Here is a 15,855-nt window from a genome sequence, read left to right on the forward strand (position 1 = left end):
TTAACTTTGAATTATCTGCTTAGAACTTGGTTAAGTCTCAAGCATCCTCCGTCATTTAGGGCCTTCAAGCAGCTAGAGTGTATGGCCAAGTCTAGAGTGTCTTTTTGATGGACTTGAATGTTTCTTTTGCTAATCAGGAACCAAGAAGAGAGTCACCTTAAGAGAACTATGGGTAAGAGCTGAGTTTCTTGGCGATATCCCGGCCCCGCTCCCGGGGCGATATTTACTTTAGTTGAGTCAGTTTAAAGTGTGTGGGCTCCAGGAGTCCGATGGTACGGTTTTCATAAATCCGGCTAGATATACAATAAAAGAAAAAAGGGTGGCAACTAACTAATAAAAGCCTCTCTAAAAAGTACTGTTTTAATGTTATTCCTAAAAACATCAAGGTTCTGGATTGATCTTATGTCATCGGTTAGGGAATTCCAGAGCCTGGGCGCAGCAACTTGAAAAGATCTCAGTGTCAGACTTTGGTGTTACAAGCAGATTTTTTGAAGAAGATCGTAATTGCCTCGTCGGAGTATAGGGCTGAAGGAGATCTGCTATATATTTTGGCGCCATGCCGTTCAGTGCTTTGTACGTAAGAAGTAGTATTTTGTCCGTAATTCGCTGTCTGACTGGTAGCCAGTGTAGTCTACGAAGAACTGGTGTTATATGTTCTGAGCTTCGAGTTCTAGTCACCAGTCGAGCCGCGCAGTTTTGTACCAACTGTAGCCTATCAATAACCGATTGAGGTAAGCCATATAGAAGAGCATTACAGAAATCCAACTTAGATGAAATAAATGCATGAGCAAGTGTCTCAGCATTATCCTGAGAGAGACAGTTTCTTATCTTTGCTATATTTCGTAAATGATAAAAGGCCGTTTTGCAGGTGTTCATAACATGTTTCTCTAAGTTGCCATGGGAATCAATTTCTAGCATTATTAGAGACTTCAATGTATTCACCAGCGACATGAATACCCTTAATAGGTGGGTTGACTTTGTGCTTTGGTCCAATCAGTAGGAGCTCAGTTTTATCCCTGTTCAGCTTTAACATGTTTGCAAGCATCCATGCATCAATACTCAATTACTTGCACTGAAGCCGCTTGATCATGAAGCTTTAATGGGCAGTAAAGCTGGGTGTCATCAGCGTAAAAAGCCATGACTTCTGACAATGTCGCCAAGCGGGGACGTGTACAATACATACAATATAGGCTCCAGCACAGATCCTTGGGGCACGCCACACCGCAGGTCCTACGATGTTGCCCCCTTCACGTTGACTACTTATTTACGATTCTCAAGGTGGGACTTAAACCAGCGCAGGGCTTTGCCATTAATACCAAAGAGACAAGAGAGTTTCTGCGGAAGAATCTTGTGATCCACAGTGTCAAAAGCTGCAGATAGGTCAAGGAGTAGTAAAATAATATAGGACTGATTGTCAATCGCAGAAACAATGTCATTCAGGTTAATTGAACAGGTTGAGCATGCTAAACTACTTGGTGTTACTCTTGATTGCCATCTTACATGGGAGAAACACATTGAAAATATATGTTCAATTGTAAACAGTAGACTGTCTCTCTTAAGAAGGATCAAACTGTTTCTCAATCATCACTGTGCTCTACGTTTCTTCAACTCTTGTATTCATGACCTCTTTATCTATTGTTCGAGTGCATGGGGTAATTGTTCCAATTGTTTATTGTCTCGTCTTCTTCTCCTTTAAAAACGTGCAGCTAGATTGCTCCTTGATGCCGACTACTCTCAACCATCTGTAAGCTTATTTTCCAAACTCAAATGGCCGCCTATTTTCGACCTTATAAAACTAAGAAAACTTGTACTTTTATTCACTATTCTTAATAATAATGATGCTCCTCTTTGTCTTCAACGTAAATTTAATTTCTTGTCTTCCGTTCGCTCAACTGGTCTGCGCACCAAAGCTTGTGCTTTTATTCTTCAAGTTCCATACCCTCGGTCTAACTCTGGAAATCGCACATTTGCTTACTCTGCTGCCACTCTTTTTAATTGCCTTGACACTGATCTTAAGCAAATAGCGTGTGTATCTCCTTCTTGTATTATATATTCATCTACATTAAATAATTTAAAGCATAAACTCTTTATATTATTCCTTAAGTTTGCTGGTAACGTTTCTCATCTTGAAGAATTAATGTGTTATGATTGTCGTTTTTCCCTTTATTGTAACTGTATTAGAAGGTAATTAGTTTATATCCTCTATGTATTGTAGGAACTTTCACAAGCGCTGTTTCAGTGCTACCCAAGTGAAGGCAACGCTACCCCTGTAATTGCATACCCCGGGCTGGCTCACTCCGCAGAGGTCTCAACACCCGATAACGCAGAGTTGTTATTACTCTACTTAAAGAAGCCATGATAAGGCCTAAACTAAAGAAACAGTACCTTGACCATGAAGTGTATTCCGATTTTAGACCCATCTCTAAGTTAAAATTTACCTCCAAGATGATAGAGAAGGCAATCTCGTACCAACTCACTAACTACTTAAGGGATAATGATTTAGAAGAGGGGTTTAATTTGCCTTGATTTGCAGAGTCACAGACTGAAACAGTTTCACAGCGGAGCAAACCTTTTGTAAACCTATCAATCCCACCAAAAAAAGTCCAGCCACAAAGCACTTGCGAGGAGAAGTGTACACACAGAGGAACTCAGCAATTTTAACACACGTCTGTCCTGAACGTAACCTCAATAAATGCCATGTTGCGTTTGTTTTCAGCATATATAGTAGTCCGACAAGTTGTTATTGGCAGAAGGTGGAGTGCTGCGAGTATAATTGATCTTTTTTAATCATTTGTCTTTTAAATGTTTAATCGAGTTTAACTTTCCGACTTTTTTATAGCGAATTTCTGTCCCGGCAGGTTATAGGACAAAAGGAAAGGGAACAACAGAAGTCCCCGCCCAGTTTCGGTCCGCTAAGCTCTTCAGGGTAATTGGGCCTCTATAAATTGTAAGATGCTTTTGGGGGTCATTTTGCGGTCGAATACCTAGAAGCACTTCGAGTTGGTTATGCGGCAAGTTAGGGGGTAAGAGTTGTCAAGCGGTACAAAGGACGTGAATCCACACAGCAATCAGACTAGCATGCTGTTGCATTACGGGCGTTTTTGTTGGGTGAGCAAGTGTTTTTGTTCGCGTAATCGTTAAGTTAAAACATGGATAATAGAAAGACTTTCTACTATCCATGGTGGAAATAGCTATATCGATAAAATCAGAGATGGCGGCTACAGCGTTAGGATCGTAAAGGGGGAGGTTTCGTTCGCCCCTAAAATACGCCTATATTGCAGGCTAACATGGGCGGTCGAGGTTAGCTTCAACCACGTCATTTGTCTGGCCAAGGAGGGACAAATTTCCTTAAGAAATTTAGATAAGACGCGCTCTCTGGCCACTTTAGAGGCTATCCAGACTATCTTTGTATACCCTACGAGCAGAAGTTTCTTTTTGGCATGGCTTTTAACATTTATGGGAGTAAACAAACCAACTACGCGACTGACAAGCCAACGCGAACGACTACGCAAATTCCAAAAGCCATGCTAGAAAGAAATCACAGCTTACCATGTTATCTTTGTCTCTTCGTAACAACAACTTGAAAAGACCACAAAAAAGAAGATTAAGAGACAGAACTTACATCTTTAATTTCTATGTCTTGTTTATTCAAAACCCACGCGGTTATTACCCGGCATTTCCTTCGCGTGGAGTTTTAGGTGCTCTTGTGAAAGAAACGATTAAGCATCAAAGTATTGTTAATCCCCACATGAAATGACTGAAAGATGGCAATGCTTTGAAAATGCTCTACGTCGTACACTAAAATTCACATCAGTCATTCATATATCGGCTTCCAAACTTGACATTTACAATGTTACGTACAAAAAATCCATAGTAGATTTACGGATAGACACAAGGTAGACAGACACTTCAATTGTCATGTAACATTACATCGTTCTTAACCACACAACAGTACAAACATTTTTGCACGCGGGTGGGGAGGGCCATTTTTCCCTCTTTGTCCCCTATTTAGCTTATGTTACAATGTACCTTGCACATGTTTATACACCTCATCTTTATATTATCAGGGACTACATTATAGGCGTTTTGTGTTTATAAACGAAACTACGGGCACTATCTTTTCTTGCACAGCACAGATGATCCTTTTTACCATTATTTAGATTTCAGATATTATACTTCTTTTGGAAAGATGTGTTGTCATCTTCTGGGGAAGAACTGTTCTAGAACTGATTCATAGATGGAGGACAAAGGCGTGTCTCGCGAGGAAGAACTGTTACCATCCGACAAATGAGTGTGTTTCCCTGAATATAAAAACGAAACAAAAGTGCATAGTCTCCACAGTTTCTCTCATACATGTAATAAGGTGTAACGTTTGGGTAACTGTTTGTTATCCACAACTCACATTAACCCTCAGGAAAGCAGATTTTCCAACGGGAAACGGTTAAAGTTACATTTCACGGAACTTCCTACTTCGGGATGCGGATGTGGGAATGGTGGTGGTGGGGCGGGGGGAAGGGGTATGGGGGGTTGGGGGCGAGTCCTCGACTTCTGAAGGTACGAGTCTTCGACATAAGCGTTATCGGATTTTCTTTTTGAAGCTTCACCTGTAAGATTTATGTAGCCTTAATCAGACTGTATGCATACATGTACATCAACTTTCGGTCTGGCTTTCACTGACAGCCAAACAAAAAAAGGCGAAGAATCTTGCTCCTTCAAAAGTCAATAAAGCAGTCTCTGAGTCAGGCTTACCCTGTCTTTTTGAATGCCACTTTTCGTTAAACTTTTCAAGGTCGCCTAAAGAAACAAAAAAATGAATACAATTTTAGTCAATTTTGGTAGCTTTGGGACTGCTTTCGTACCCTCCCGGGGGGGTACTCCCTTATCTAAGCTATATAGGTATGTGCCGCCCCATCGCCTAGGGTTTTTGCGCCGTTTTTGTCTGAAAACGGGTATACACTTTGGACATTTTGGTCTGGAATCGGGTATGGTTTTCGAGGGAACTACGGGAGTGTATGAACGTGTTTATCAATTCAATACCAAATGAGTAAGAAAGAAAGAAAGGAAGAAAGAAAGAAAGAAAGACAAATATGCGAATTCGAAATGGGTTTGAAGAATGTTGTTAGTGCTCCAATCTAAGTAATGATAACATAATTTCTGCCTAAAGGCCAGGTCTGAAAACGGGTATGGATTTTAGAGGTCTGGAAAATTACATTTTTTGGTCTGAAATAGGGTCAGGACTTAGAGAACCAGGCGGCACACCCCCACCAAGAATTCCCAGGAGTACCCCCCCCCCCCCCCGGTTTGGTACTACGTAAATGAAATTAAAATGTTCATAGGGAGCGACCATTGCTGCTAACGCTATAATATCCAGTGTAGCTCCTCAGTGGTAGAACATGCGCACCAGTAAAAAGGTCATAAGTTGGACTCCTGTTGCGGGAGTACTAAGATTTATTCTTACAAGCAGCCTGTATCACTGACTAAAAACGTCTTCTCGATGTTACTGTTACACACCATCATCAATGTTCACGAGATCTTCCCGCGTCTCTTCATTTCCACTCTCATCCCTCCTTCTGGTAAATGTATGTGTTTGATCACCAATTTTGCGAGTTACAGTCACCTGGAGAGAAGATGAAGCAAATTCAACCATCTCCTTTTTACATCTTAAGGCCAAGTTAAACCACCTCTTTTACAATGACCGCTACTGAATAAGACTAATAAGAATACAATACGTTTAGATCTACGGCTTAACGCTGCCATAGGGAATTGTCTGTAATTTCTTTCAAAAACTTAAATGCAACCGTTAGACCTGACTGGCTGTCAAAATTACCAATAGTGTCCTTTGTCAAACACCAATCTAATTTCACTAAGATAAGGTTCGCAATAAAGCAGGACCGTAAGGATTCAAAGAGCCCTTCAAACCCTCAGCTGACTTACACTGCGAGCTGACTTACTTGTGCAAAATTTTCCCCGAGCACGCACAAGTGAGCTTGCTCGCAGGCTAAACCTGACTTCAATGGTGATTCTCAATCTAAAAACTGATTCACGTTTGGTTTTTACACTAAATTGAAAAAAAGAGAGAGAAGAGAAAAAGATGATTTATAGACAATGTTTACACATACACGTCAAATTACCTCCTCTTTTCCAGTTGAATCCTTTCTTGTGGTTCTCCTTTCGCTGACCTGAACAAAACAATTCAACACAATGTTGATAACAGCAGAGCATGCATGACATGCAGGCAAGATTCATGCATGCAGTGCAATGCATGCAAAATTTAGAGGGGCTAAACATAATTTTTATTAAAAAGTTTTTTTACTATTCATAATTTTTATTCGATTCATAATTTAGACAACTAAGGTGAAAGATCACTTAATCATTTCATAAATATAAAATATAAGCTTTACTGGCTTATAAAATAACTTGCATGGTATCTAATTTTCATCAGGTTTGATTTCATAAAAATTGAAAAAATGTCCTACAGTAAAATAAAATCTATAAGAATCACCCCTACAACATATGCTGTATCTCTGCATGTTCTGTAAAATCACACTACTAAGTAGCTATTTACATAGTGTTCTTTAATATTATCCATATAAAATATGAAAAAGTGTTCTTACTCCATTTGAATCAACGACAGTCACACTAGAAAATGATGATGATGAGGAGGATGAACGTGGAACATGCTCTAATATTTGGCCTTTGTCTTTTTGGTCCAGAATGTCATCTAAGCTTCGTGTTCCCATTTCAACTTCACTGTCAAGATCTGAAGGATCACGAACAAAATTGATAATAATTATTTTAAATATTCCATTCAACAATATCTGAGTAAAATCCTGTTATTTCAAGGGATGCTAATCCAGTTATTTATAAATCCAAAGAATAAAAGGAGAAAAGAAAGGAGCCCAAAAGTGTGTCCGCTTTTGATTTATTCACATTCTTTCGTGCAGACTTAATCCAGTCAGCAGCCAGCTGGAAACTGTCCTCGACTTATGATTGGTTAATGTCTGCATGAAAGAATGTGAGTTAACATTAAAGGACCATTACCTCCAAAATAACAACAACTTGCACAGGAAACAGGTTTAGCTGGTTTGTATGGAATGCCGTTTGTATCAAAAATACTTCTTACCATATGTAAACCTTAACATTAAATATATAAAACATTTTGCTTTATGAATAAAACTTCTTAATTTTAGTATTAAGGTTATAGTGCACAATTAAAACTTATTACAAAATATATAAAACTTGTTGAAAAATATAAAACTTTTCACGATATATAAAACTTATCAGTACATAAAACTTGTCACGCAATCCTGAAAGGTGCAGGGGCAGTTGCTTGGCAACGGGTTGGTTCGCAGTCTCTTTTTTAGTCCTCCATCATGGCGGATGATTTTACAAGCATTTTGCGCGATGAATTCAAACGATTTATTGAGGAACTTCCCTACGAAGAGTTGAGGCAACGTATTTTTACAGAAGAATTAGAAGTTGCGGATCGGTTACTTGCCCTTTCAGGAAGGATTTGACGCGAATTTGTGTTTTTCCTTCGCATCTTCATCTTAGAGGCTCAGAACTGTGATATGGTTCGGGTTGGCACCGAAAACTATTGTCATCACGGTCTTCCTCACGCCAATTTACGCGCTCTCTATACCTCTCAGTTAGACCTTCGTACCATTTTAGGAGTTGTTTGATCAGCTCAGTTATGTCCTCACTGTTATCACAGTTCCGAGCCTCTAAGATGCAAAGGAAAAACACAAATTCGCGGCAAATCCTTTCTTGAAGGGCAAGTAACCGATCCGCAACTTCTAATTCTTCTGTAAAAGTACTTTGCCTCAACTCCTCGTGGGGAAGTTCTTCGATAAATCGTTTGAATTCATCGCGCAAAATGCATGTAAAATCATCCGCCAAGATGGAGGACTAAAAAAGAGACTGCGAACCAACCCTTTGCCAAGCAACCGCCCCTGAACCTTTCAGGATTGCGTGACAAGTTTTATATACTGACAAGTTTTATATATCGTGGAAAGTTTTTTATTTTTCAACAAGTTTTATATATTTTGTAACAAGTTTTAATTGTGCACTATAACCTTAATACTAAAATTAAGAAGTTTTATTCATAAAGCAAAATGTTTTATATATTTAATGTAAAGGTTTACATATGGTAAAAAGTATTTTTGATACAAACGGCATTCCATACGTTTGAGTCATACATGTAGCAATACTACTACACCGTAATAGTCTCAAAACAAAATTAACTGTTTGTATTTAATACCTCTGTCAATATGTTCATCAGGACTACTCATATTCCCACCAAATGGTCCTCTCCACAAGCCACCAAACTGTGAAAATCACCACATCCATATAAGCAACACTATAGTGCAATAGTAATTTGTAAACACTAGATCACTTCTGAATTATTATCGACAATAAATATATCTTATTCACTTGTAGCCGCGAGGTCTTTATTGGGAGAAACTTTGCCCGAGGTCTTGAGTACCACTGGACGCTCTAGGCCTAGGGAGGTAATCAGACCAAGGGACACCGTGTTTTACAGCCATTTATTATTTCTTCAATATATTTCTCTGCTTTTATTTGGCTTTACATACAGGTGAGCATGTTTTGAGCTGAAAAATAATATTTTGAATTCAGACCTGCTAACCCCCAAAAAAGGAAAATCTGGAGACTCATGAAAAAAAAATTTGGAGATTCTACAAAAGGTAGTGAGATTCTGATTCTATTTTTTCCCTATCAAGGATCTAAATGAACCCTATTTCCATTGGGGGGATTAAATTTTACCTTACTTTATTTATGGCAGAATTGTGAGAGTTGGCAGGTCTATGAATGAATAATAAAAAATTTTGTTGGATCTAGCTTTTGCATGGCATGAAGATGTACGTCTCTGAGGGTGTTGTCAGCCAAGAAAGATAACTCCCTCTGAGATTTGCATAATTCATGGTGATTATCCTTTTGAAAGCAGAATCCAGTAATTACTACTACATTAAAAGACCACTTCAGTCAAGAGTGGAAGCTGTGTTTTCTATGGAGTGTGGGCTTGATTTGATCAAGTTGTAAATTAGGTAAATAAAATGAAGAGGTTTTGAACATAGTTTATTGGTCTCTGAGGTTCTCTTTTAAGTGGGTGCCTGAAGCTTTATAGTGGTTAAGCATTTGGATTAGTAACCAGGAAGACACAGGTACAACTTCAGTTAAGAGAACTTGGGATCATTTTCTTGTAGTTACACTCGACTCCTGATAACTCGAACCCTGGCTAACTCGAAGTTTTTACCTTGTGCTAACTCAAAGCAAAATCAATTTCCCCTTGTTTTCCTTCATACGTTTACTGTAATTTTACCCTCTGTAACTCGAACCCTCAATAACTCGCACCTCCTGCCAACTGGAAGTAATTTTTGTTTCCCCTCAGATCATTTTTGTACAATTTTACATCCGATAATTCGAAACATGTTTTGAGCGCTTAAAAAGTTGAGGAAAAACAGTGTAGTAGCGTCCGAAACATTGAATTTCCCATTGACGTGTTGTGGGCATATAGTTTACTAGTGAAGGCTGATGTTGTTTGTCACGAATATAATGTGAACAGCTTTACTTCTCAAAACAGTAAAAAGCATGCTCTATTTGGGCTATTTTTTGTTACATTTTGTTCTGATTTGTAATCTAGAAGTATCTCTCAAATTTCAATTAACATTTCTACAAGTAAATGTGATTAAAATGTACACTGTACAGTAAACAATGGTTTTTTTTTCTTACTTCTAGCTATTTTATTTGAGCTCCCAATAACTTGAACTTTTTTCCATTTCCCTTGAAGGTTCAGGCTATCAGGAGTCAACTGTATTTGCATCGTTGACTGAATAAACATTATTCTCATTAATTCAATTTGTTATAAGGAAAAACACAGGGCATCACACTAGGCAACCTTCTTAAAGCAAGATCTGAACATTCTTTGCTTTCCTGTTCATTACGTCCCTCCCAGCTCCAGATAATACTGGTAAACGCTTGATTCAAACAATTTTACACCAAAAATTCCACTTACGATTGATAAGGGAGGAAACATGGAAAAACCTCCTGACTGGCTGTCTTCATGCTGAAAACAATATCATCAAAATTAATGCATAGTGAGGGTTAAGTAGGATATAACAAAGTAGCTAATACATGCAGACTGAAGCGGTGACATCTGCCTATGTACTTCATTGGAACAGCTAAATTTGGATCAGTTAAAGCCCCAAGATGCCTAACCTTGTATTGCAATCTTGAAAATTATCTGACATTAATTTTTTATTATTCATTCAAAATGTCAACACCATTTCTGATTGGCTCAAAGCCCTCGGCTAATTTTTCATAACCAACTGGCATTGACCAAATTTGGAATATGGAAGCAATACACCATCGATTTGATGGTATACTGACTTGGAAACAAGGTTGACCAAAGGTATATTTGCACGCATTTTCCAATTAATATGGTATGGATCAAGCATGGCCACATAGCTGTTTATTAACGAGTGAACTAAAAAAGAAAAAAGCTTTACTGGTATTCGAAAAGGAAATTCCTGTAGCTCAATATTTAACTAAAACTGAACAGAAGAATGCAAGAATATGAGAAACAAATTGCTCAATGGATGTTTTCTACTTTTTGAGGAGTATCCGCAAACAAAGCATCTGTTTATATCCTGAAACCGTGCCGAGAAATAGGCCAAAGTTTTGCAGAAAGTCTAAGGGGAGGTAAGCTTGTTAAGGACTTAGAACTATTCTGAATGAATAATAAAACAATAAACATAATTGAATTCGGCTTTCTCAGTATGTGAAGAATTATGCAGATCTTGGTGGATGTTATTCATCTTGGCATAAATCTTCACATACTACTCAGCCTCATTCAATAATTACTACTTATATGTGTATAATGCCATCATAAACATTCCCCAATATTACACTATGGAAAATGCCATTATGTTGCCAGCCATTTATGTTACTGGTGTCAACGGTGAATGGTAACACACCATGACATCCATCAGATTAAAACAACAACTTAAACATTTAATCATACATGAGGCATCCCTAAATGACACAAGAGTGTCTTACAAAATAACTATCCATGTATCAACAAAAATTACAACGAAAGAAATAGATTAACCCAATTATTTGATGGTGGCCTCGTGCACAAAATGACCGGGTCCCCATGTGCATGCTGGCAATGACAAAGAGAAACCCCCTGGCATGGGAAGACAAGCTGTTACACTGGTACAGGGACAGTTTAAGTTGGTAAACATCATTTTTGTTATTAATCTGGGCCAAGGACTGAGAAAATGGAACTCTTTCTCTTAAGAGCCAATAAGTCTCTTGTTGGCACCTTAATATCCATAAGCCAGTGACATACACAAACTAGCACTATATATGAAAGTTTATCTGTAGTGACACAGATAAGACCCATGGGAAAGGGTTTCAATTAATCATCTGCTTATGATCATTAATTACTGGATTAATTATATAACTGTTAGTTAATCCGATATTGTCAGCAAAACTTTTATCCTTTAATTTTTATGAACTGTCCAGTTAAGGATTAATTTGGATAGTTTGAGAGAGGGCTTCCCTTTACAAATAGGCAAACTGTCCAAATTAAGAAAAATTGGACAGCTGGTCTGAGCCAATCAAATGCCAGAAAATACAATAGGCAATGCAAACTAGCAATCATCACAAAGACCCTGTGACAACATGCCAAAAAAAATTTTTGTTGGCTGAGGGCGGTTTGTTGGCGAACATTCTTTCTTGTTGGCTTCTTAATTGTTGCTTTGAATGTCGTTTTGTTTTACTGCCGTTTTGTTTAATTGGCTTCTTGTCTGTCCTCGGAATTTTTTTCATCCAATATTGTTATTTTCAAATTGGACAGCATGTAGTCCTCTGACATACACAAATAGTCTATTTTACCTGATGTCCATGAAAGTTCTCACTCTCTGGTCGTCTTAACATTCTGTCCCTGAGAGACTCTGAGTGATTAGGATTGCTTTCCTGTGGCATATCTGAGGGTGAGTGAGGTGGGAGGTCGGATGTCAGGGGACCTGGCAATAAAATATTATCAAATATAAGTAAAGAGTTTGGACAGCATTGGTACAAAATCAGCTTGTCCAAAGGGCATGACAGTTTCAATGTACTAGCTTAAAATTGAAGTATATTAATTTTATTTAATTTATTTATAGTATTTCTCTATTAAAAATTTAACAAACTTTGCTAGCTCATCATCATAACCCTATCATTTTTTTAGTCCCAGGCCACTAATTAACAAACATTATTATATTACTGAGATGTGTGATCTTAGTGCCATAATATTAGAATAAATTATGCAATAGGAGTGTAATATTTGAGAACTTGAACGATGTTGCAATAAATATGTGCATGCATTACTCAAAGCAGTATTAGTGGTTAGGAACTTTGTTTTCAAAGTCAACCATATTCTGTTTCACATGTCAGTGATTACAAAAATAATACTATGAATATACTGAGAACTAAAATAGTGAAAAAAACTCAAAATACAATGAACATACCTTGGCTTAATCCTATTTAACATTTAAACCTAAACAATTGAACAGAAATAATGCCAAAAACCTTGGATAGAATGATTGAGATCAAAGGGAAATCCCCTAAAGAAGTTCTGAAACATCTGCTCAAACTCCTGTAGGAAATCTCCCTGATTTAAGAGGAAGTCGTCACTGTGTTTTTTGTGCTCTGGAAATCCAAACCTCACTGTCCATTCCTCAACATCAGTAGGTGGTTGCTGTTGCAAAGGATGATAATGCCTCTCCCCGTAAAGGTTGTCAAAATCCTCTTGAATATTTCTGTTAGGGTTCATAAGAAATGAGGTGATGAGTTTATTAACAAAATAATAATTTCCAGTATTATTAATTTAAATAAATAAAGATTAGTGTGACTTTAAGGAAAACAACATTTTCACGTAATACTGTCATGCTATACATATATATTTTTTTGGGGGGGAGGGATTGGGGGAGGAGTGGGTTGTGGAAATGTCTCAGTTAAAAATAATGCCAATAGTCCAGTTTCAAATTTAAAATTACCGCTGAATACAAACATTAACTACACATTTATACAGGGTTAGCCTCGACATTGTCAGAAATTCTAGCAAGTGAGTGTTTGAAATTTGAATATACACAATAGACAGAGTAATAAATATGTATTTTTCTTGTTGGAATTTGTGAATAGATTACTTCAGATGGAGGCTAAACCTGTAAAAAATGCGTCTTCACTTCTTTAATTGAGCGGTCATAGTGAACTTTGTCTCTTGTTTTTATAAGGCTAAGTTTATACATCTTTAGTATTTACCAAATCAGAGAATAGCAATTTTTGCTTGTTTTGATTGGCTCCCTTGACTTGGAATATCCTTGGCTATTCACTGTTTTGCGACCAGAGCCAAGATGGTGTCTTGTTTTGAGACATTTTCGAAAGAAGAAATTTGAGCGAAAAATCAGGATAAATGAAGCAGTCGCACAAACAAATACCACTAAAGCGATGAACTTTAGCTTGTCAGTGTTTACCAGTAGGTAAAAATGATTTTCATGCTGAATTTGCAACAAAATCGTTAAAATGCACTTGACAAAATCCCCAAAATGTTTGTAAATTGTACACAAAGTTCCTACTGAGTGACATTTGTAATTTACAAAAAGTTGCTTGTTTTCGCTTGATATATACCTCGACACTTTGCATCTACCGGTATGTATATCTCCACCATTAGTATTCACCAAATCAGTGGATAGCAATTTTCATGTGTTCTGATTGGCTCCTGTAACTCAGAATATCCTTGGATATTCACTGTTTTGCAACAGGATTCAATATGGCTTCTCGCTTTGCAACAGTTTTGAAAGGTAAAATTTTAGCAGTAAATGAAGCAGCTGCATCAACAAATACCAAGAAAGAGACAAAATTTGGCATGGCAGTGTTTACTGGCTAGTAGAGAAAAAAAATTTCTTCCTGAATTTGCAACAAAATCATAAAAAATGATTCCTGAAACACTGTCAATTGAAACATAAACAAACTCGAACTAAGTGATGTCTTTTGTTTACAAAAACTTTCTTTTTGTTTTTTTATCCAACTGATTTGGTAAATACTAAAACAACTATCCTCCTTGAGGTCAGTTCATAGCGCTAGATATATACACTGATGTTTCGCATCTCGATATATATACCCACCACTATTCACCTCCCCTTCCGGGGATGGTTGTATACTATTCACCTCCCCTTCGGGGGATAAATGTATACTATTACATTCCACTGGTTAGGAGCAGCTACACAGTCGATCCGGAAAAAAGTATATTATAATCTGATGCAGTGGTTTAATATTTTGGGAAGTATACGCGGTAAACAGTCCAACGAGCCCCCACTATGGGGGCCTTGTTTCATAAGTGGGTTGAGCATGATTGTCCGGGTGAACAAAGTCCTGAATAGGACTGTTGTTGACAGTGACTGATGTTTCAACAACCTGTGCAGTAGTCATCTTCTGAGTCAAAGTGAGTTGTATCATGTCAGTTGATGTCATTAAAATCTGGTTATTGACCTAACTGGTCAATTAAGTTGCGATGTTATTGGTCGTCTGTCAGTTAGGCCGTGATGTTATTAGCTATGAAAGAGTTCACAAAGAAGTGTTATTTGAACTGCATTGAACTCAATATATGGATTGAGTTTGACTCATATATATAAAAAAAAACATTTTATTTGTGTTACAAGGTACTGTGTCCATATATCCAGTTTCATGCTTTTGTCCGCCACATTGGTGGCTCTGGATATTTAAATACCTATATTGTCTTGTCACTTGTTGGAACAAGTTGTACTACCTTGTTCTACAATACAAATTTGACTATGGGTTGCAATTGGAAAACAATAAAGGCATTGGGTATGTTTACAACGTAATTAAAAAAACTTAGTCTAGCTACTTTCAGGGGCTTGCTAGTTTTGGGATTTATTAGAAGTCAGAAACTTTTGACGTTACTTTAAGGGGGTTGTAACTTTTGGGGAGTCGCTACTATGGGAACTTTACAGTACTATTAGAAGGTGAAATCTAGACCTCTGTTTCAGATAGTGGGCCAAAAGTCTCTCGGTAACTATCATCTCCTATAAACCTGATTTTCACTAGTGCATAAGCATGAGCACAAGGACGTAAGCACGTGCAGAATGGCATATTAGACTCAATTCGTGATACCAGCTCTCCTCAACCTGATGATAAACAAGATGGCAGACAAAGCGCTCGCCATATTGCTTTTGATATGTTCGCATGAGGTCTGGGTCAAAGTTACTTCTGATTGGTCCACGGCTTATGCTTATGCTTGTGCTTATGTAGACCTCCTTTTCACTAGTCAAAGCTATGACATAGGCATAAGCACAATCACAAGAAGAACGAACTCTCCCGTTTTTCTTGTGCTTATGCTTATGCTGACCCAGTTTTCACTGTTTACACATGTGCTTGTGCTTATGCTTAAGCTTAAGCGCCAATGAAAACCAAGCCATACAAATCTACAGTGTGCCTTGTAGTCTTACTTAATCGTTTATACCGAGTATAAAAAAGTCGAGACTGACTACAGCACGTATGTAGTCAAGTGGGCACAAAATGAAAGTGCGGAAGTATATTTCAAGATCAATTGTTTCATGAGCATGTTTTATCGTGTTCCTCCCATTTCAAAACGTACCTGGGCAAATCGTTAGGACCAAGTCGTTCTTTAGGAAGCCCAAACACTGATCTAAAAATGTCGCTCAGGTTAACCATGCCCTTGCGAACAAATATTCTGTACAAACATATGGACTCTCCTCGGTGCACTGGAATATTCTCCGACGATTCGTTCATACGAAACACAACTTCACATTA

General features: G+C 37.7%; 1 protein-coding gene across 2 annotated transcripts; it reads right to left on the minus strand.

The window, feature by feature from the left end:
• Positions 1–3,604: 3,604 nt before the first annotated feature.
• Positions 3,605–15,815, minus strand: LOC140936983 (uncharacterized). Of its 2 annotated transcripts, XM_073386496.1 has the most exons (10): positions 15,680–15,815; positions 12,595–12,824; positions 11,920–12,050; positions 10,034–10,084; positions 8,261–8,327; positions 6,615–6,760; positions 6,132–6,179; positions 5,512–5,617; positions 4,750–4,794; positions 3,605–4,301 (listed from the first exon to the last, which is right to left on the minus strand). In XM_073386496.1, the coding sequence occupies exons 1-10, from the start codon at positions 15,754–15,756 to the stop codon at positions 4,198–4,200; spliced, it is 1,005 nt and encodes a 334-aa protein (XP_073242597.1). In that variant the 5' UTR covers positions 15,757–15,815; the 3' UTR covers positions 3,605–4,197. The 2 variants fall into 2 exon arrangements, with proteins under 2 accessions (XP_073242597.1, XP_073242598.1); XM_073386497.1 differs by lacking the exon at positions 10,034–10,084.
• Positions 15,816–15,855: the final 40 nt, after the last annotated feature.

This window comes from Porites lutea, chromosome 5 (assembly GCF_958299795.1).
Source record: "Porites lutea chromosome 5, jaPorLute2.1, whole genome shotgun sequence".
Taxonomy (NCBI): domain Eukaryota; kingdom Metazoa; phylum Cnidaria; class Anthozoa; order Scleractinia; family Poritidae; genus Porites; species Porites lutea.

Coding starts and splice junctions, on each gene's coding strand:
- LOC140936983 (XM_073386496.1), bottom strand. CDS start 15,756: ATGGTTAACCTGAGCGACATTTTTAGATCAGTGTTTGGGCTTCCTAAA. Junction 8,328..10,033: donor TGTTTCCTCCCTTATCAATC/GTAAGTGGAATT, acceptor TGATTTTCACAG/TTTGGTGGCTTGTGGAGAGG. Junction 6,180..6,614: donor CTGTCGTTGATTCAAATGGA/GTAAGAACACTT, acceptor TGTTTTGTTCAG/GTCAGCGAAAGGAGAACCAC.